Source organism: Leptosomus discolor, chromosome 5 (assembly GCF_034619465.1).
Source record: "Leptosomus discolor isolate bLepDis1 chromosome 5, bLepDis1.hap2, whole genome shotgun sequence".
Lineage (NCBI taxonomy): Eukaryota > Metazoa > Chordata > Aves > Leptosomiformes > Leptosomidae > Leptosomus > Leptosomus discolor.
Window position 1 is genome coordinate 68,121,770 of NC_141395.1, and position 22,123 is coordinate 68,143,892.

A 22,123-nucleotide genomic window follows, 5' to 3' on the forward strand; every position below is an offset into this window, starting at 1 on the left:
TGCAGCCGATTACTTTTATTCCAGTTGATTTTGCATGTACAGAAGTGCTGAGGAGTGACACTCTGATGTTCAGGGACGGAAATGACTAGCTGTCAAAATGTGGCGATTGGACTGGTTTGTATTTTTTTACTCAAGAGTGCAGAGGTGGATGAAAAAATGACCAGTTCACGCTTGTGAATGTGCCAGTCCTGCTCTGCCTCCTCCCTCTGCAGGAGAAACTCCCGCCAGGCTCTCGGGAGTCTCCTGAATCTCAGAAAAGAATGCTCTTTTCTGTGGGTTTATGGACAAACCTCTGACAATCACTCCTCTGTGACACGCAGCCCTATATGGCTGACTACAGACCTGTGTCTGAAACAACACACCAAAACCAAGACCAAAAGTCAGAATGACAGAGACTGTGTCACTGGCCCCAGGCACCACACCAGCTGGCACTGGCTCAGAAACCAAAGGGGCAATATTTTAAACACACAGAACCCTAAATATGCACATTTTTTTAAAATGAGTCACCTCTAGCAGAAGGAGCTTGAACTACCCAGGGGTGTTACGGGGAGGTGTGGATACGCGGTGCTGCAGGTGTTACTCACATGTGGTGATTTCCGTGATAAGCTCCGCAGAATTGTGGCAGCCCTGCACTACGCTCCTTGTCCACAGTGAGAGGTCTCGGCTGGTCTCCGTCCTGAACAGGTGGGTTTCAATCCCTTGCCTTGTACCGGTACGGGTTGCAAAAGACAAATCCACCCCCGACTGCGGTGAGCCTTTTCCTGGGCCAGAATGGACCAACCTGCAATTGGATTTGAAAACACATCAGTGGATTATAATGCAGTGCCAAAATCCCTACCTGAGCACAGCTCTGCTCTGCACGTTCCTAAAAGCACGTGGTTGGGAGCATAAGAACTCGCATCTCAGTTATTTGAGCCTAAAGTGACTTCTAGTGACACTCAGAAGAGTGAAGGTCCAAGGCAGCAAGTACAGAAGCAGCTGGACATGCAGGTGATGATGGGGATGTCCCAAAATTTCCTAATGAATTGTACAAAACATCCTTTTGGATGAGGAACTGAGAGAAACCAGGCTGGTCTGTGATGATGGGGTTTGGTCCACAGATAAAAGTGCTCGCTCACACGTGGGGGCTGAATCCACCTTTCACTGTCAAGCGGCATTTGCTACAAAGCTTAAACATCTGCAGACAAATGCAACGATAAATGCTGTTGGATAAAGTAAGAAGTTCTGTAAAATGCTTTGGCAGATGCCAAAGTACCGTCTTGTGCATACTTTTCCCATAAGGAACCTGTAAAGTGCAAAATGTTGCAGCTACTTGTAATCTGAAATTCTCTCACATTTTGCTGCAATTAACATTTCTTTTGCTTGGCATCAACAGCTGATCTCCTGTGACTAGGAAAGGTTTGTTCATCTGGGCAAACGCTAATCACAGGGAATATTTTTGAGTGAGAAAATCAACACTTCATAACATTTAATTCTTCCTTAAGACTGCCCTTTTTCTCTTTTTTTTTTTCCCCCTGCAGGAGTGTGGACAGTGAATACAGAATTCACTCAAGGACATGACACTGATTCAGCTGAAAAGAATAATCCAGAGGAGCTCATCACTCTGAGACCCAGAGTGTAACCCTCAGAGGGAGTCACAAAATGAAATTCTTCTGAAAAGCTTATTTCTGTGCTGTGTCTCCTTTTTCCCTTTCTATAGGCAAACAATATACTTCAGATGAGACTATAAAGTAAGTATGTAGCATGGTAGTAGAATACTTGTGCTGAAGGCTAAAACATTAGATTATACCAATCATCTACTGAATGCTAATTCACCCTCAAATTACTGTTTTGCATCTGGAAGAATAGTTAGCTGACACTGTAGAAGTATGCCATCAAACAGAGTTTTAATAGGAAAAAAAAAAAAAGCAGAAAGGAAAGAAAAAGCACAACTTTAGCTTTTCAGTTACTGAAACACTAACCATAGGGCATTTGAAAATCCCCCCCTACTCCCTGGCAGTCCGTGCTGACATTTGAGATGCACATTGTGCCAAACAGATGCATCTCTCTTTCATACCCCGCTAGAAAATTTGCAAGATTTGTCCATGCTCAGGTTCATGGTAATTTTCTTTGGATTTTGAGCATCCACCTTGACTTCATGGTCCCAGCAGGTCCTGAGAGGTGAGATGCAGAGTATCCCGGTCAGAGCTGCCCTGCCCTGTGTCTGGGCAGGAAAGCCTCTTCCACAGAGGCACCACCACCCTCCCCAAATGCTTCTTTGCCTCTAGAAGGGCTGCGTTGACACCCCGCTCAGTTTGATATTCAAGGCCTCCTGACTGCACCCTGGGCAGGTTTTGCAGTTGGGGAGTCAGCAGCAAACAAACAGCCCAAAAACTTTAATTCACTTTCATTTTGTGTGAGGAGGTGCAATCTCTGAGGGGAATCTGCATCTTGCTAATTAGGGCAGGAGATGGGGAACTGAAATCTCCAGTGACTTCTGCTGCTGCCTGTCCCCAGCCAGTCACCCAGGAGAAGGTACGGCCACGGCCACCGCTCTCATGCTGCCTTCTGCTACTGGGGGCGACTGCGGGAAAGCAGCCTGGAAAATCACATCAAGTTTGTCATTAAAAATAAAACTATTCAAGCTTCTCCCTGGGTCATCCCTTCTCCTTCATACAGTGCTCATCAGCTGTGCTAAAAACTGTTTTCTAATACTTGTGATGCTGAATGTGTGGCAGACGGATGGTTCCAATGTTTTATTTCCTTTCAAAACCACCCCCCCCACTCCCCTACATCTTCAAGCTTTATCCACAGCACTGGCATTGTAGGTTTTTCAGCATATGGGTAGAATGAAGATGCACTTTACAATTAAAGTGTGTGGACACATCCAACACAAACATTGTTTCTTGCCTGCCTTCTCATTTGCATTATCCCCTCATTATTGAAAATTCAGTCTCACTATTTAAAAATCCTTTTCTATCATACAACTCCAGATCGTGCTTTGGAAAATCAGGCAGTTAAACATCAACTAGACAAATATGCAGGGGAACATTTGATGGTATTTATGTACCAGCTGTCAGTACTGATGTATTTGGGTACAGGTCAAAGGATTCCCAAGCTTTAATAAAGTTGCATTCATGTGAGTTTTCATTTACATAAAAGATATCTTATCCTAAAACCCACAAAAATACCTTAAAAGGCAAAAAAATAATCTTAGAATCTTCACAGAAGGCTTCCCCTCACCCCCACCTCCCCCACTCCCACTGCAGCAGAGGCTGTGTGCGTGCTGCGCGCTGCACCCCAGAGCCCAACAGGCACCCCAGGGCCGGCTCTGGGAATATTCCCCCACAGTCCCTGCAGGCTGCTGGGCTCCGTGGAGGTTTCTGAGATGTCTGCGAGGGCGCAGGAGCCCGAACACTCCTCCCCAGCGCAGCCAGAGCCGCAAGAGGGCAGGAGAAGGTTGGTCACGATCGAGTCTGCACAGCGCGTGGATAGCAGGCAGCGGCTGTAAAATGCAACTCTTGACATGCTCCGGAGAGCACGCTTCTCATCTTCCCTAATTTCTCCCTTGTCTCGCTATGTTTTGGGGACCTTTTTGTCATTATTCTTTGCAAACGTGACAGCAAGGTGGGTACGGTCCAACATGAAGTGCTGGCGCCGCGTGAGATGCACTGGGACCTGCTTCTCATCCTAATGCTACGAAAAGAGTTTCAACCATTTACTGCAACAGCAAAATCTAATGGCCTCTTCAAAAAGGACAGTGAAACCAGCACTGACATTCAAAGCACGTGTTCAGCTGCTCATCTGAGATTTATCTCAGAAGAGGCTTTGATACAAGTGCCTCAACGGTCATGCAGCTCTGCCCAGTAGGAGGCCACAATCATCTGACATTTCTTATGTTGAAACCGCTCCTTGCCCTGACTTAGCATTTGAAACCCGCTCTGGAATGGCTGTACTCTTTGGAAACCTATGCACAGGCCCTCAGTCATCCCAGCTCTGCATGGAGAGAGCCACAACCACTGTCGCTGCCCTGGGAAGATGAGTGGAGAACTTGAACAGCTTGCACAGCACTTCATACACCTTCCCTGGGGTGCTCAGGGACCCCACTGCTCTCCACCTGCCCCTCTGCCCACTTGCACAGATGACTAATCGCTGCCCAAACTCCTTTCCCAACTCTCCATGGCATTAACTAGCAAACTGCTTTCTGTTTACAGACCACAGCTTTACACAAAAGCTACTCACCTGATCTTTAATCAGACTGCAACACGGGCTGCTTTATTTTTTTTTTTTTTCATTTCATAACTGGCTATGATAGCTAACGCAATTTGATTGCAAACATTTAAGATGTAATTACTTAAGCCCCATTCCCATGCTACAGGGAGGCACTGTTACTCAGGCATAAGGAAACACTGAAACAGAGATTATGACAAAAAGGTCCTTGGAGTCAGGGCTATGAGCCAGCTGCTGTGCCTCCTGGTGCAGAGATTTAAAGGAACAACTTAAATCTCCTGATCTCAGTTTTATTTGAGCTCTTACTTTTATTCCACCCAATTCTGCACAAAGCTGGGACAGACTGACTGGAAAATATTTTTAGGTCTTAATAGCATCCATAGGTTGAAGGCAAACTTACCAACAAACAGAAAGGGCATGTGGAAATTCTGCTGTTAAAATACTATAAAGATTGTAATCCTTCTACCACTTTTCAATTTTCTCTGCTCATTATGTCTTAGGTAGATTAAGCATGACTCTGTACAGTATCTGGCACTAAAGTTTTCCCAGTTTCAGCAGCTTTTCAAATATGCATGAGCTAAGCAAAAATGTTTTCCCAAGGACTCACAAAAAGCTGAAAGATGGGAGCAGCCAAGATTACAACATGCAGTCTGCAAACTTTCCAGGTGAAAAGTTCTAAATTGCACTGATCAATGCACAGAGGGGATTAGAAAACCCATCACGAGGAGGGTAATCACTGATGGAGCATGAACACAGCAGTCAATACCAACAGCAAACCCTATCTATTTTTTTGGTATAACTGTGCTCAGTGTGACACATCATAAAAGCGGGATCCTGCAGGGTTTTAATCAAAATCATCCAAAACAGTAGGTGTAATGATTTAGGGAATCTGCCAATTTATGTAGTCTGCTCACCTTGGGGATTCATGTATTTATGTGCATTTATCAGATTGTGACTCCGTTCTGAATGTCAAGTTCTATATATCTGCTCTCTTTTTACCTGAGTATTAAATTCACAGCGATATTAGTAAGAAATCACAGAGATGGGGCTGGAATGTTTCTCAGGTCACCCCGTGCATCCCCCTTCCCAGAGCAGGCCTTACTGTGCTGACACACTTCTGAGGGTTGCAGTGTCACCTTCAAAGACCCCAGTGATTAGGATCGTACGCCTTTCCTACAGAATCTAATCCAGTACCTCAGCCCCACACCAAGTATCTCCCAGGACCTACCTTGAATCCCCCCTGCCATAAATGCAGCCAACTATGTCCTGTTGTATCTAGCAGGGACCTGGAGAACAAGCTCTTCTGTCCTTCCCGTGTCTCATCTTCATACTTGAAAACTATTGACATGTTTTCCGTGGACTTCTCTACATTAAACAACTAAGGTTTCTTAAATAGTCTCCTACTGATAGTGTTTTCTAGGTCTTACATTTGCATTGCTTTCTTGTAGACCTTCCACAGTTAACTGGCATCTTTTTGGAAGTGCAATGCCTCACATGAAGGTGGTGTATCACCTGAGGCTTTACTCATGCTCTGTAGTTAGGTATGATTGATTATTACTACATCTGCCCAACATGCAACACTTCTGCTATAACCCAAGACGATTGCCTTTATTTTCCCCGCTCAAAAACGTAACACCGTAGATTTAAGCAATTTCACCACACTGCCTAGATGCTTCCTGGCAAAGCAGCCAGTTTGTTGCTCATTTTCCACCCCAAACCAGCACAGCTGATTATTCCTCAACACTGAACTTTGCACTTGTCCTTTCTGAACCTTTCTTACAGACCATTTCCCCCGTCCATAAAGACCCTTCAGCCACCTGACACCTGTGCTGAGCAACTTCTCATCCCCCTCCAGCCTGAAGACCGATGCTCCTCCACTCCCATGGGAATCCCATTGGACAGGCAGGTGACTATCCCCACCCAAGGCGAGCTGGTCTGCTATCAAATCTGAACTCCTGAGAAAAAGTAATTCACTAACAGGCCCTCCAAGATGAGGATTTGGATTGTTTGATGTGGTAAATCGGTGGTCACTGATGACAGGGGCTGGCAATGCCCACCAAGGGGCTGTCTTTACACAGGATGATGTGTAAGGGTGCACTGCAGGATCTCCAGTCACTTTAAGGAGTAGGACTTGGGTCCACGTACAAATAACACCCCAAAACAGTGAGGAGGAGATGTATCACCTTCTGTTGGGGCGCTCTTGCTTCAGAAACTCTGAGGCTTAGTGGCACACCTGGACACAGCCTCCAGCTCCAACATCTCACCCAGTTTTCATTGGGAATTGTCACCTGGAATTGTCAACTTTCACTGCCACACCTCGTGGCAGGCTGCAAGCTGCAAAGCTTGGGGCTCTCACCTCACGTTATGGTAACAAAGGGTGAGTCAGGAGCTGGCTTCCCAGGAAGTCCGAAAGCCCCATCACGGGTAGATAGACTGGGACAAAACAGCCATCAGTGTAATTCACTGAGTTCAATTTTATTTTTTCTTAATATAATGATTTAGCAGTAAAGCCTCAGCTCATTTGGGGAGAGAACTAAGAGACTGAGAACAAAAATTAACTAATGAGAGTGCAATAAGAGACCCACTGCTTTTGGCCATGTGCAACCAGCCCTTCTGAATGAGAACTCATTGAAAATGGTATAATAGAGGCCTGTAGCAAGGCCAAAACAATGAAACAGCAGCTCTTTCTCAAGCCCTTTGACCCTACTGGCAGACAAACATGATTAAGATTCACATCAAGAAGCACAGACAGTTTCCACTCCATAAAGACAACCACAGGAAAGCTCTCTCTGAATTACTGTTGGTTACCTTCAAAATAATGCGGATGTTTATTTCCAACCTAGATTCAAGAGTGTGTCCTCCAAGCTCACCATTTTAAGCTAGAAAAGCCAGGAATTCATTTGCTAGAGCAGGAACAGAAGCCATGCTGAAGTTAAGTGTCTCCATCACATGTGTGATCCTCCAAAAGCCCCAAACAGGTGGTGCAGAACTGCCACATCAGCACGTCCAACTCAGGGCAACAATTTCACGTTTTTCAGCCTGGAGGAGCAGCTGGAAATCTGACTGCTTCTGCCAAGCCCTCAGGTCTGCACACTGAGATAGAAATCTCAGAGGATCGAGCTCTTGGCTTTTTCAGCTGTCCTGCCTCTGGACCCAGGCCAAGTGTCCACATCCACAATCCTTTTGGTGTGCTTCTGGCCATCAGCCTCAGCCAGAACTTGAAACGGAGAAGAGAGGAGTTAAGCTGAGCACATCGGCCCATTGTAGAAGAATCTGCTTCTCAAACCATGACATTTCGAGTGTGATATATAGCTATGCACCAGCTATACCTGCTCCCGGCTGACTCAGCTGTTCCCACCGCCCTTGGAGGAGCCATAATAAAAAAAGCACAGGTACCTGGTGGCTAGCAGGGGGTAGGTGTGCAGAGGGCTGAACCAAGCTTCCTTCATCCGTGGCATGCTCTCATATATTAAGAGGTCTTTCTCCGTCAAGACCACTAACACTGGCTTCCAGTGCTTCTCGTTGTCTCCTGGCACCTGAAAAAGAGCAAAGCTTCAGTGAAACAAAAGACAAAGATACCATTGTGCAAAGCCTGATGATATGAACATGTCAAGTCCTGAAGAAGATAACGAACAAAAGAGAGTTTTATTTCTTTGGCTTTTTCATATCTCCCACCTGGATTTATAACCAGCTGCAGCAGAAATGGAGTACAGTGCAGTGACATCTGCTGCTCTCATTAGCAGTGCCATTTCCAGCCCTCCTTGCAGCCTTCCCCTACTACAGGCTACTCCATAAATGCAGTAGTGGAAGCACACAGAGACAGAACGGCTGTTATTTAGCTGTGGTGTGCATGAAAAGACCTTAAAAGTATACTTACAATGTGCACCATTCATGTGTAGCTGGCACATTAACCTGAGTGCTGGACGCTGCTGCTGCTGTTCGTATTTTCATGAGTGAAAAAAGCTGCAACATCATCACTATTAAAGAACAATGTCAAGTAGTAAAAAATAGTGGTTTGGGAGCAGATGTTTTTTTCCTCAGCAGTTCATCTTTGCACTGCTACTCCCTCCTTCATACTGTTCTTCTAGTTTTATAAGTGCCAGTTTATAAAAAGACCCAACCTAAACATGGGGTTGATCTGAAGTACTGACTCAGTGACAGATAAGCATCCCCATTTCAAACCCATCTGTAGAAGATGTCTAAAGACTGGGGCATCAGAGCCCTTTACTAGCTGCAGAATCCAGATATGGAATTATATCTTGCAGGTTAGACATCTGGTAGTCCACATGGCTACACAATCACTGTTATGGCGACCAAGTACGCATCCTGGTTTTTACTTATTCTACTCTGGCAGCACAGAAATGTCTTAAAATAGACGGGAATATGAAAGGGTCTTATTTTCAAGTAAGAATGAAGCTCTTGTCTTTCACAAACAAATTCATCATTTTCCTTTTGGTGCACATGAAGAAAAAGAAACCCCATTACACAGCAACACTCACAGCCGTGCTTTCAACCCCAAACATCTTGGCTGGATACTAAAGGGAATGAAACAAATTCTGAGATTCACCAGAGAATCCAGTTGTTTACATGACCCCTGCATTAAAACGTTCTCTGGGAAAGAGAAGCAGTTGTCTACGCTGTTTGATGGCTGATGCCAGCCTGCTTGCCATGGGCATGTGTCACTGGGTAGAGAAACATATAAAAGGGATCAATGAAAGGTTGGCCAGGCTGGAAGTGGCATAGACAGAAATGCTAACTCTGATCCTTAAGTACGATGTGCCTTAACTGATGGATTCAGATTGAGAACTGACATTTGAAACACCTGCAGTTTATATGAAGACAGGGTCCCACTAATTTCTAAACCTTTAAGGACTTTCAAGACAGAAGACAGCTTCACACTAGAACACCAATGCCCAAAGTAGATCTTAAACCGAGATTTTTGGCTTGCATAATTTTTAAGAGGTGCTTTTCCTTCTGAATTAAGCTTTTCCAATAATTGTATTCCTGTTTACAGCATCACGTGCTCCCTGGTTGTCCATGTCTGTGTGTTAATCAACTTGAAGTCATAAGCGGTTCATCCTTTTAATTTCTTCAGAAGCATCAATACTTATTTACAATTTTCTTGTGGTGACAGTTTCTTGAAATGCAACCTTTCGTTTTCAAATAGGACTGAATAGAGAAGCTGCATAATTAACACACCTATTAATACACTCCAGAAAGATGGAGATCTCGCAGCCCATGTACCATGGAAATATTCACATGAACAAAAAGCATCCTCAGCTTCTTCATACCACAGTTGTTAACTACAGTTAAGATCCCAGTTCCTAGCGTGGGAATGTAGAAACAAATGTTACAGTTAATGTCAACATTTAATAACTGTTACAGTTAATGTTAACATTTAATTTTTGAGCACCTGCCTGTGTTCTTTAATTCAGAAGATTTTAGTACATACTTTTGAAGATTTCCAGAAAAGAAAAAGGAAGATAAATATGAAGTCTGTCATAGGATGAAAAAGCAGGATGTTCAGATCCATAGTCTGGAGGAGTAAGCATACAGAGTACTGGGCTGTTATCTCTTTATTTTTCTATTCTGTCACCATAAGCAATCCAAAGACTATGGGAAACTTCTCACAGCTTTTCTGCAGAGCCATCCTACCTGTGTAGCATTTTCAATCATGAGCTTTGCTATCAGGTGTCTGGTCAGACAACTGTAACTCCAGAAATTTTGTGAAACAGTTCCCCGTAAAGCAACCACAAGAAAGGGATAAAACTAATTTTGCCAGCTCGTCCCACAACTACTTGCTGGACAGCAGTAAACATCAGAAGCCAGAATTTCCAGCAAGGATCCTGCAGCAGCAAAGCCCACAGCTTTGCCCGAGTCCTTCCCAAAGCCAGGGTGACTATGGAGATCTGGGTCACTCGTAAGGCATTGAAGGCTTGTTCTCGAGCATAAGTGGCCTTATACTGCCCCTCCTTGTGAGATGTATCCCCTGTTTGTAGGGTGTATACTGGGAAGGGGAGAGAGGAGAACAATGTTTGCCTGCATCATGTTTGCAAGCCCTCCCCACTAAGAAGGGCCACACAACACACACATTTTTTAAACACATTTTTTAAACCTTGCTGGGACCGTAGCTGTCTCACTGCTAAGGAATGCTGGTGTAAGCAATACCGCTGCTATTTCAGACCTGAAGAAGGATTTGTGTGCCTGAAAGCTTGTCTGTTTTTTTTCCAACTGTAACAGCTGATCTAATAAAAGATATTGCCTTTCCTGAAAAACCTTGAATTGCATTACTGTTCCCTGATTTCGTTGGGGTTTGGATCAGGCTTTAACAGCTGATGCCGTGCTGTTCAACAGGCAGTTGGCAGTTCTGGGAGGTGTCAAAGAGAACACTCTGTCCTGTAAATGGTAATAGCAAATTTTACAAAGGAGGAAGAGAGGCTGCAAATACACCATTAGCCTACAGGGCAGATTCAGAACAAATCAGCATGGGAAATTAATCCAGATCAAGCAAGTGTCATACCAAGCATGAATATAATAGCAAATTACAAAACAAAAGCAAACCCCATGCTGCTTAGGGGCAGTTAAGTGAAGGATTTGTTCAAGTTTTAAAGGTTTTAAAATGTGACATATCATAAAGATAACATGAAATACTTCCATAAGCATAAATTTAAGTATCATTTGAGACACATTTTAGAGGCACCGTTTTAGACAACGGTTAAGGCCAGCTTCATAGCCAGAATTTTGCAGCATTCTGGCACCAGTCCTACAGTTTCTTCGCTCCAGTTCCCATTTGCACATGTACAATTCAAAGTGCATTGATCTGCATGGCAGACAAATAAAATCACTATCCACTCTAAAAAACTTTTCGAACTCAAGCCTTTTTCAAACTCAGATCAAATCCAGATGAACAAGAGACAAGAAAAATCAGTACTCCTCAAACCTCCCACCACAATAAAATGAATCAGCAAGTTTTTTCCTGAGCTTCTGAGCACCGTTCAGGTAACTCTAAGCAACAGGTACCAGTGCCTGCTCTCCATGTTCTGCTCATCTCAGCTGAGGTAACTGCTTATATTCTCAGGTGAAATTCCACTTCAAGTCAATGAAGCTGTAAATGTTTGCACCAGAAGCAAACTTGATTTGTTTGGGCTTTTTTTCTTTCCTAGACACATTGTGCCTCTAGATCAAAGTCTTCAAGTACAAACCTGAAAAGGGAGAGCACACTCTAACAAAAAAAAACCCCAAGTGTGGTGAAGCTTCCTTTTTGCTACTCGCAAACCTCTTTGCTCCTCACAGAATGACCCAGTGAAGTGCAAACCCCACTTTTTCCCATATACACCTGTCTTTTACCTTTCCAAATTCAGAAAATATGCCATGTACAGCAGGGATGAAACCTAATTTTTTTGTGTATAACAGCATGATGCTTGGGCCTGGGATGACACCAGAGACCTGCATTCATGCCTTGCTCAGCCACAGGCTTCCTCTGCAAAGTCAGTCTAAATGCTTTGTGTTTCCACATGGACACCCCGGTCTCTGCTGGGACGGCAAGTGCTGCTGTAACACACGCAGCAGGAACAGACGTAAATGTGAAGGTGGCCAAAAAGCGCGCAAGAACGGCTGCTGTATTTCAGCAGCTACATGGAGACTTGTCCATCAGCTTTTGGCCAACACAAGAGCAAAAGTGCTTTGATGCAGAAAGCAGACGGCTCACGCGGCGTTAGGACACACCAGACGCCACTGCACCGAGGATGTGCCTGAGCTCTGGCTGCTCCTGGATGCCTTTGCAGTGCTGGGGTAGCATCGCTCCAGGCTTTGCTTAAGGGCCAGATGTGCAGTCTGAAGGACTGACTCTGCAAATAAGGACGTATGAAACTCAACGCTACCTGTACGACTGCTCCTGCTGATTTTCTGGCAGCTGCTTGAGTGCTTAAGGCAATGTACCCTCAAAGAGTAACTCCTCTGATACAGAGCAAACAATATTCCAAAGAGAAGCCAGCTTGTTCTTCATGCAGGTGATGCGGACCCCTGGCCCCTTTCATAGGTATCACAGCTTCCAAATCTTAATAGTTTTCACATACAATTAGTTGCCACAAAGACAACAGGCATCTCAGTGGAGATAAATCCTTTTAGAAATGGTTTGGCCCTTTGCTCTTTCATCTGCCAGGTCTCCTTTTCGTAAGGTTTTTCTTTGAATTTCCGTTACCTATCTACTTCAGGCTGCCAGGAATGGATGAAAGAATACTTTGAATCTACGAGGCTCACAGATAATTAAATTAGAGGCCTTGGTCTACTCTGGAAAGCTGTTTGATATTTTCATTAACTCAAAAGGGACATTTCAATTACATTCCCTATTTAGTAAACAAATTATACATTGCCAGCAGACTCCACTGCAGCAAGTATCAAAATGTGGCCTTTCAGAGAACTGCTATGAAGGTAGAAAGTTTATGCCTACAGTAAGTGGTTTCACCCCCTTTTCCATCACCCCCCTGCCAAGTCCCAGAGCTACACTATCCCCTCACACAGAGCACAGGAGGAGCAACCAAGAAAGAATTTTCAGCAACTTTTTTCTTGCTGTTTTCTCTCCTCCCTCATTTGAAATCTCTCCGAGCTGACAAGAGCCAGCTTCAACACAGGCTGGGATATGATCTGCTACATATTTCTTGACTTCTCATTGTCTTTTGATGAAGGGCTACATCCATGTTCAGAATAAATTTGATTCATTTACAGAAACCTACTTGTCAGTTCCTGAAAATAACAGCTGGGACTGAAAAGGATTTTTGCAAGATGAACAGCGGTGATGCAGAAATACATCGTGCAAACCCCAGCATATGCAACAACACTGGTATTTCTGGGAGCATATTTGACGGGAGGCAATTTGCAATGCAGGAGTGGGTGTAAGTGACAGCTGTAGGCAGGGGATATCACACTTCCCACACCACACGCAGATGAGATGTGTTTTGCTGCTAAACTTTGTAGTTTTAAACAGGAAATAATGTGCACATTGTTTAGAAAAAAAAAAAAAAAAAAGCTAATGAAAATGTGTCTGGTTTTGTTCTTCTCTCTCTTTGACCTCAGTGACAGCTCAAAGGCAGCTTATGCCATTATCAGACCTGGACTACAGTCAGTGCACACACAGAAATCCCCCAAAGGGCACAATATTCCTCCTGTGAGCAGTGAGCGAGAGATGCACACACTTGGCCGTGGTGCTACTGCTCTGCAAGCAGCCAGAGCCACACAGGTCAGGTGGGAACCACAGCAGGGACCACGCTGATCCAGCCCTTACGCCATCCCAAACAGAGCCCAGGGATACACTGGCAGCTACGGTTACAGGCACTGCTGAGTATGGACAGGACACCCATTCTCAAGACAGGCCTGTTCAAGTCTGAACTCCTAAATATCCTTTAAAATGACAAAACACAAGCCAACTTTTGTCAAAAGCAACACAGTTAACCACGTCAGCACAGCAATATTTTCAAGCCAATGTCCTGACTCTCTGGACTAACAGGATTTTCAAACTGCTCTGGCTCATATCCAAATACCTCTACATGTCAAGAGGAACACCTCAGTCCTCTGTACTCACCCATGCGAGAACAGCAGGTGATCTGAGACCTTTCCTACAGACAAACAAGAATGCCCAATTCCAGTTTTGTATTGGAGGTTTGCTTCAGAGCTCGGTGAAGTCAACCAGAGTTTTTCTAATAACTCTTTAGGTTTGGGACTAGGCCCTTGGGAAACAAGCCTGGAGGGCTGCATGTCTCTCTCGCTACAGAGAAGATGGAGCCGAATTCTCCTCAGAGGTGCACAGTGAGAGGATGGGATTCAAAACCCACAAGCTGAAACAGGGAAAATTCTGATTTCATACTCAAGAGAAACTTTTTTAGTATGTCATGGTGCCCAAACAGTGGAACAGGCTGTGAAATGTTCACCTATCAAGATACTCACAACATGACTGGGTAAGGTCTTAAGCAAGCTGGTCTAGTCAGCTCTGCTTAGAGTAGGAGGGTTGAACCATAAGAACTCCCTTCCAACCTATGTTACGTCTCTGAAACACCAGAAAAAATGAAAGAAGTCCAGATTTGGATCAGAAAGTCATCATTTAACATTGACCTTGTGTTAAAGTTGGCTGTATAATTATTCTGTACACATGCAGTTTGTTGCATGAATGTTCCATCAATACGAATGCAGTAGTCATATAAAATGGTTACTGCAGCTTAAGAGTCTGCAGGATGATTTGTAGTTACCTTGTACCTTAAATCATTTGGAGCTGTATAAAATGCGTATCCTTGATCCTTCTGACTTGATAGAGTTTAACAGTCTAGATTTCCTTTACAGTAGATTCCTTGTAAAAGATAAGGAATGCAAAGGAGTGGAAACCCAGCATCACATAAACTTCATTCACTGTACAACATACCTTAAGTAAAACATATTGCACAACTGCATGAGAAAAGTTTAAAATCCTGATGTGTTCTCTTTCTTCTCCTGATCCACGGATCCACAGAAACTGGTTAACCAAATACATAGAAATCCAACTCCAGGGGACTCAAATAGATTAAACATGGTAATAATTCATCTATTTTAGAAACCTTTACCATGATCCAGGATCATTTTGCTATGCATGAAGTTGAGACTGGAAGGTCCATAAGCAAGAGCTCTTCTGCAGTGAGACAGGAGACTCATAACTTTCTGATGATCTTTCCAGTGAAGGGCAAATAGGCAGTATGCACAGGACATGGTAAATGCCCCACATGATTTGTTAGAGACACTGATGGCTTTTCGTCTTGGAGGTGAAAGGAACTCCATTGTGTTTTAAGAAGTGTTTTGATGCTTTCTAAGTAAGATACATTTTCTTCTATAGCACTTTCCATAGACCATGAGAGTACTGTCTCAAATTAAGTAGTGGTAATTTATGACAGCAAGGCTTTGCAAACAGCAAAGGTTCATTCCCGAAAAGATACAGTGTTAAGCTAAATGACTTCTGTAGAAAAACCTGCACTTTGCTATTTTTTTTTTCTTTCTATTGCTTCTCAGAAATTGCCAGAGAGCAGGGAAGGGAAGAGGACATTTCATCACTCAAAGGTTGTGGCAAGGAAGACCTGCCCAACCTGTAAGTCACAAGGACAGAGACAGAAGGCAAGTCAGAGAGGGGGGAAGGTCAGAACAGCCCAGCTCCACTGCCTACTGAGGTTCATCAAGAGGTAGCAGACAGCTACAGCTTAACTGACCTTCAGAGCCAGTTTGACTGGGAACAAACCTGTGCTGGAAGAGGTCACATTTTAAGTATTGCTTATAAAAGGGGCACAGGGGAAGGAGGAAAAAAGGAAAGGAAAGACCATTAACCTCAGGCTTTTCTAATCAGTTATACTGATCGAACAATTGAATGGAAAGCCAGAAGAGTGGAGATGAGCACAAAGCTGCTATATAAAAGCAAAAATCTCTGCAAAAGTGGAGGCAATCACAACTACCTCCCTCCATGACCTGCCAGCATCTGTGTTTCTCAAGCCACACATTCAGGATAAAAGTGAAGATGCGATTAGCAGACACCTTTGAATCTGTTGTGTGTTCATGCATGGCTTATCTATGAGATGTCTGGGCTCTTCAGACTGCAAGTGAGAGTGGCTGTAAACTTGCTTTCTGAAACACGTCTCATGAACCAAAAAGCTGGTGATAGCAGCTGCCTGAAGTTTAGTAAATATTTAGATAAAAATCACAGAATTAAAATGGAGGAGGAACTGTACCTCTAAGACACAGTTCTGGGAGAGATGAATGGCTGTGTTGTCTCCAAAATAACCACTGGACCTCAAAGCACAATAATCCTAGTACTGGGGAGAAACCACTGTACTTCCCTTTAAAATGGAGCAGTCCCCTTCCGCCAGTAAGCCAGATTTGCCCTAGGAAAAGCTAAGAAGGACCGTGTCATGGTTCTGAATCTTCCTTTCCAGTCCATGGTGCTACTTTGCACATCAGGGTAAGCCACAGAAGATAATGGATCATACCTGTGAATGGCTTTGAGTTAGAGACAAGACATCAGAAGGGCAGATTTGGAAGCTCTACCACATCTCCTGTGCAACTGCTCAAAACCAGGTACTATTACTCAGTGGCGGGGAAAACCAGTTTCCTCCAGGTACGCCCCAGGATACCAAGTACAAACACTATTCTCTGCTACGCCCTGCAGGTTGCTATACGCCAGAGTTTTGCTGTGAGCAGAGTTTTCTGTTCAAGCCAAGGTAAAGCATTTTATGAGGGAGTTCATCATCATCAGTGGGGCATAATGGTAATTGTACAGGAGCAGAATCAATGTAAAGACACCGTAGTTTCAACTCACTGTCTCTAAAGAGTCTATAATTTACAATTGAATCTGACTTCAGCTGATCAAGTGGGTACCACATGAGGATAAATGAGTAAGAATCCCCATTACCTCAAAAGATACACCCATCTTTCAATTCAGTAAAAGTGCATGGATTTCTAATCATCAGCTCAAGAACACTTGTCAACAGTGCCCAATCAAACGTGAATTCTGGAGGTGGAGTTTTGATTTGAAAGCAGTGTGCAGTTTTTAATGATAGCTCAAACATGTAAAATGCCATTTGAAATGGTTATGGTGTCTGTTTGGTGAAGGACAGGTAATCATCAATGCCTACATTAAAACTACAGTGACTGAAATCTGTCCCAGAAGACGTTCTATGTCTTTCTCTATCACATTGTCTTTCCTAATATTCAGTCTCAGAAATAATAGTCCATCATGACTGGTACCTTTTGAAGACTGACAGATTTGACTACTTTACTCAAGGGTCATTATAAATCACAAGTGCTGGAAGAACAAATAGTAGGGGAGCAATACAGAGAGAACAAGATGTTTCTTTGCCATTGTTATTATGTTGTCTCAAGGACAGGCACGAATAGTGTGTCGTTCAGTCTGTTGTGTCATTGATCAATATTCAGTAATACTGATGGACTGCAATGCAACTAATGGCCTCAAGCAAATGAACGAATTCACTACCTGCCTGGCACAAAAATATATTATCTTCAAAAAACACTGATAAAATCTGTATGTTATGCTTCATCAACTGGAATTTTGAACATACCAAGAAATATTTGGAAGCCTTATTGACAAAGCAGAAATTCAAGTAGAATCCTTAATAATTTGGCTTGTTTTTGAAAAAAATGTGGAGCAGCCACAGGTTTCTGAAAAGTTTGGTGAATATTAGTCACAATTTGGAATCCCAACCTATTTATTTAGATGCCTAAGTAAAGAGTTATCACAAAAAGTTCCTATATTTGTCTTCTTAATGATTTATTTATTTACCTGGTTGTCATTTTCAAAGCCATTCAATTATTTGAGACTGCATCTTTTTTTAAATGGATAGAAACAGAAACTGTATCTCTGCCAGCACAATAACAGACCTCCACAAGCCATCTAAGATACTCAAGAAATAAACCTGCTTTCTTGCTGGGGAAAAAAAGGAACTCCAACATGTAATTTTCATTAGAAATTTTCATTGAATTCAGGATTATTTTTTTTCCCAGAAATCCAGCTGAACTCCAAGACACCTCTGCCCACCAAACAGGTTTACAGTTTGCCACACCTTGGCAATCAGTATGGAGAGCTGGAAGACCATCCAGTAGGTCTTCATGGTGGTTCTCAGTATTGGTGGATCCCAGGGTGCCAGTAAAGGCAGGAAATGAACAGTTATTCCATTTCAATATCCAACTGGCTTTCTTTCACTCCTTAACCAGGATGAAGTTGAATTTTGACATTTTTGCCCTTTCAGAGAGCTCTGTTTGATTTGGGATTTGTTAATTTTCTAAGATACGGGTAAAGAAGACAAATAGGATCTTATCAAAAGTGCCACCTGCCCCACTGAAAAGCTGAAAATATCCTTTTTCTGCCTTCCAAGAAGGCTTAAGCCAGCCGCTGGTTCTGAAACGCGAATACTTAGATTCATAGAAAGAGGGCGGAAGGTGACTTGAAAGATAACTCACTCAGCCTCTGCTCAGGAAAGGACGGACTTTGCTCCCAAGATTTGTCTAGTCTGTTCTGTAAAACCTTCCCTGACAGATATCCCCAGATACTCTACTGTAGTCTTTGGCCAGTTTCACCATTAGGAAATTGTTGCCCACGCTGGAGCACGTGCCACTGTGGTTCTGAGGATACTGGGAGGTCAGGTGTCATTACATGCTTGGGAGACTAACAGAAAACTCAAATTTGTTTTTTTAGCTAAATGTCTTTTTAAGATGGTAATTACTCGAACCCTGCCAAAGTAATTTCAGGAGAGTCTTGGTCACAGAGGATACGGGCAAGTGGGAAGAATGCAGGAAAGAAAGTTCAGAGCTAGAGCGTAACTGCAGTTTGTTACTGGTCTTGTTATTGGCTAGATAGCTGTCACCACTGCCTACCTGGTACATGAAGAAACGCACACACATCCCTAACGTTGCAAAAATAAATGACAAGGCAGCTTTAATAGGAAACCAGTACTACCAACTCCAGCCAGCCAAAGCTCCCTTGGGGATGTCAAGTGGGGCTTGAAAATCAGTCTGAGGTTTGCTTGGTGTTTAAAATACATTTTTAATTCTTGCTGATCCATCAAGCCTTTCTGCTTTGCTGACATTCCATAGTTTCAAGCCTTTCTCTGTGGCTAGGAACCTACAATAAAAATGAGAGCTCAGCTTTTATAAAGCCTCTTTATTTCAGACAACGGTAGTAGAAGAAATATCCCTAAAGTAAAAGCATTCAAGCAATGAGGTCCGGACCTATGGTCAGGATGGGAGATGCCGCTTCTCAAGAGGCATCACTTTCCCAGAACTGATACTGCTTGTATTACAAGATCTGACAAGGTCACAGCCCAGGGGTTTATGGCAACAACTCTTTTAATTAATCTTCTATCTATGACAAAAACGTAGCAAATATTGAAGGGCATGTGTTAATAGAAACTATGAATATTCAACAGAGCCATACGAGGAAGACAAACATAAAGAACCTTCTACTTGGCAGTTATTTATGCTGAGCTTTAAATTAGCCACACAGGACAAATGGATTTAGTGCTGTGCCATGTTATTTCATCTGTATTACTAAAAGATACACAATTAGGGCCATCAATCTACCGACCCAAATCCTACAAATATCAGCAAATTACATGCTATAAGCTATGCAATTTTGAAAGCTAATGCTCTTTATCTGGTTCTAATTCTCAGTGTTTCATATTTTTGCAATAATCACAGCATTTAACTACTCATAGGACAATTCTACTGAGAACTGAATACTTCTCTAGAAGAAAAACTTGGGGGGAACAAAGTTAATTTCCAAATCTAGTATAAACATATTGCATGCTACAGGTTATCTCCTCGGGGCCAGGATGGGAAACTAAGCTTTCAGATCTAAGAATTATCCCTGAAATATATAATTTAATAAAATAAAGAACTTCTTGGTAATAGCATTGGACTTTCACATCTCTTAACAAACACATCACATATCCAAAGATAAATGATTTTTGGCACAAGAGATAGAAGATCTCATGAACCAACCGATTTCATCAATGGAAGACTCTTTCCTGCTGTGGGCTAATAAATCACTGCAGCCAGCAATTGCCAGCCATTTACAGTAAGAACTGACTGAGGATAACATGAACATCACAGAGCTGCTATTACTTCTGCAGCTCAAGAAAGCAAAAACCCCAAGAGAAGAAACACTATGAATATTATCACAGTAACTACACCTAATTCTACCCTTGGTATTAGATATGTATTTGCACTGAAGTCAGGGGGAAATTTCATTGGGAAATTTTACAAACTATTTATTCCAGTTTTATCCTAATATGAAGATAAATATTTGTCTTTTCATTGAGATATCTTTTGTAGTTTTTATAGGCCTAAACATCTTATGTATACTGGTACAAAATGTCTTAAGTAAGTCAGTTGAGTAACACCAGCATAAAACTGCAAAAAGAAAATTGGAAATCAGGTACTTCAGTAACATTGTCATATGCAAATATTCATATTACCCATTTTAGAAGTATAGCAAATGGGATTGGATACCACACCAGTGGTTTCATACCAAAATTTCTGGATTTAATACCATGTCCTCATTGCCTTTTTTTATTTCGTTAGCCATATAGAAAATAGTGAGGCACAATTAACTCTTTGTCAGAAAACAATCTATTAATTAACACCATTCTGTGCGAATGAGCTCAAAATCATGTTCTTTGCTTGCCAAAAACCTTCCATTTCTGCCTCATGTTTGTGCTCAGAACTAAACATAGCTACAGCTACGCTGCTTGACATAACTGACCAAGGGGAAAAAAGAACAACTGCTGCTGAGGCTTTTCAGAACCAGCAGCCAGCGAGATTTTTCTAAAGATAGGTAGGGGGTCAGCAGGGCTTCACCTCTGCATCTCATAAAATTCTTTACTGACAGATCTTTGATTGAACTGGGCAGAAATAGATTAAATCCCAATTAAGACATTCATATTTGTGGCAGGCCTTTAAAGAGAGAAGAAAGTGAGGGGGGAGTTACAATGTTTTCTAGGCTTAACCTTAAAAATATAGGACCTGACTTCAATTATATTTATATCCATTCAGTTCTACTGACGTCAATGGATTTACTCCAAATTATGCCAGATGGAAATCAGGCTAGCTATTACCACATTTTCATGTATGTAACCTGCACCCCTTTAAAAGTACCATGGATTCAAATGCATGTTGTCAGACAAGATGCATCCGCAGATTACCCAGATAAAAATCAGAGGAAGGGGCAATCAGCAATGGGGAATGCCAGGGGAGAACTGCAGAGTGATAGAAGAGGAAGGGAAAGAGGAGATCTGGAGCAAATTTCCTTTGCTGTTACCTGCATGTGCACATAACCTTCACTGCTGCTGAATCTTGGGCACTACACTGATAACCTCTGGGGCTGACACAAAACAACACGGTGGCTACTTGCTTCTCTAGTATAAAAGCTGTCTGTGATCTGTGTGTCCCTCTGAGATCAGTATTCTTATATTCCATTTTTTAGCAGAGCAGCCTGCAACACTGCCACTTCCAAAACGTTGAACCCCTTTGCAGGTCCATGCAGGGCTACAGGTGTGTAACCATTAACAGTTAGTGGTTGGCTCCTCGAAGCTGTCTGACAGAATTGTTCACTCACTTGATTGCTATCCTATAACCACAACCTGTTCCTTCTCCTTTGTGCTTGCAAATATCCAAGCAGCTGTTTCAAGTTATTTGAAGGGGCTAGAGACTGAGGTTCTACTTGACAGTGTCCAGGCTAATGGAAACTGATGATGCAGATGACCTTTGCTGAGTGCAAACAGCCTCTCTGTCCAATCTGAAGTGAAAGAAGACAGAGAAGCTAAAATTCCTCTCTTTGAGGTCTCCTTGCAGCTGTGAAGACTTAATCTTATAAGGTTATGAAAGGTTCAGAGAAGGCTGGTCTTATTCTTGCCAATAGGGGATATTTCAACACCTTCCAGCTCACTCAACAATTTGTACTCCTGTCTGTGCCCCATGGTCTCTGCAGCTCATCAGTAGGCTGCTCCTTCCACTGTCACCTTCCTGCAGGCTCCTGTAGCTCAGCTTCATCTCCCAATCTCTTCCAGTGCAGTCCCACTCTTTCCTCTCCCAGGCTCTATTCATCTTTCTGCACTTGTCCATTTGTTTTATGTCTCACAGGAACAAAAATCACAGCAGAGTCACCACGTCTGATGTGTGGTTCCATGTTTCCTCCTTGCTCTGCCTTGCCTACTCAGATGGTTAGAGGCTGGAGACGGGTCTGCTCCTACGGGTACTGTTTATGCTGTGATCTTGCACCACGGCATTCCAGGTTTGGCTACTCCCCAGGCCCTCTCATACTAATACAATTATTATTGCTATGCTATTAATCACCACCAGAATTAATGCTGCTCTCTTCCTCATTTCAAACTCTTGCAAC

The 22,123-nt window shown here is 42.9% G+C and overlaps 1 protein-coding gene across 1 annotated transcript in view; it reads right to left on the reverse strand.

Annotated features, from left to right (window-relative positions):
• The window catches only part of SNTB1 (syntrophin beta 1), a 111,403-nt gene that overhangs the window by 2,841 nt on the left and 86,439 nt on the right, over positions 1 to 22,123 (reverse strand). The window contains exons 4-5 of the mRNA XM_086465541.1: positions 7,606 to 7,745; positions 585 to 781 (exon numbers count right to left, since the gene is read on the reverse strand). Coding sequence (XP_086321667.1) covers positions 585 to 781; positions 7,606 to 7,745 — 337 coding nt within the window. The remainder of the gene's footprint in view (positions 1 to 584; positions 782 to 7,605; positions 7,746 to 22,123) is intronic.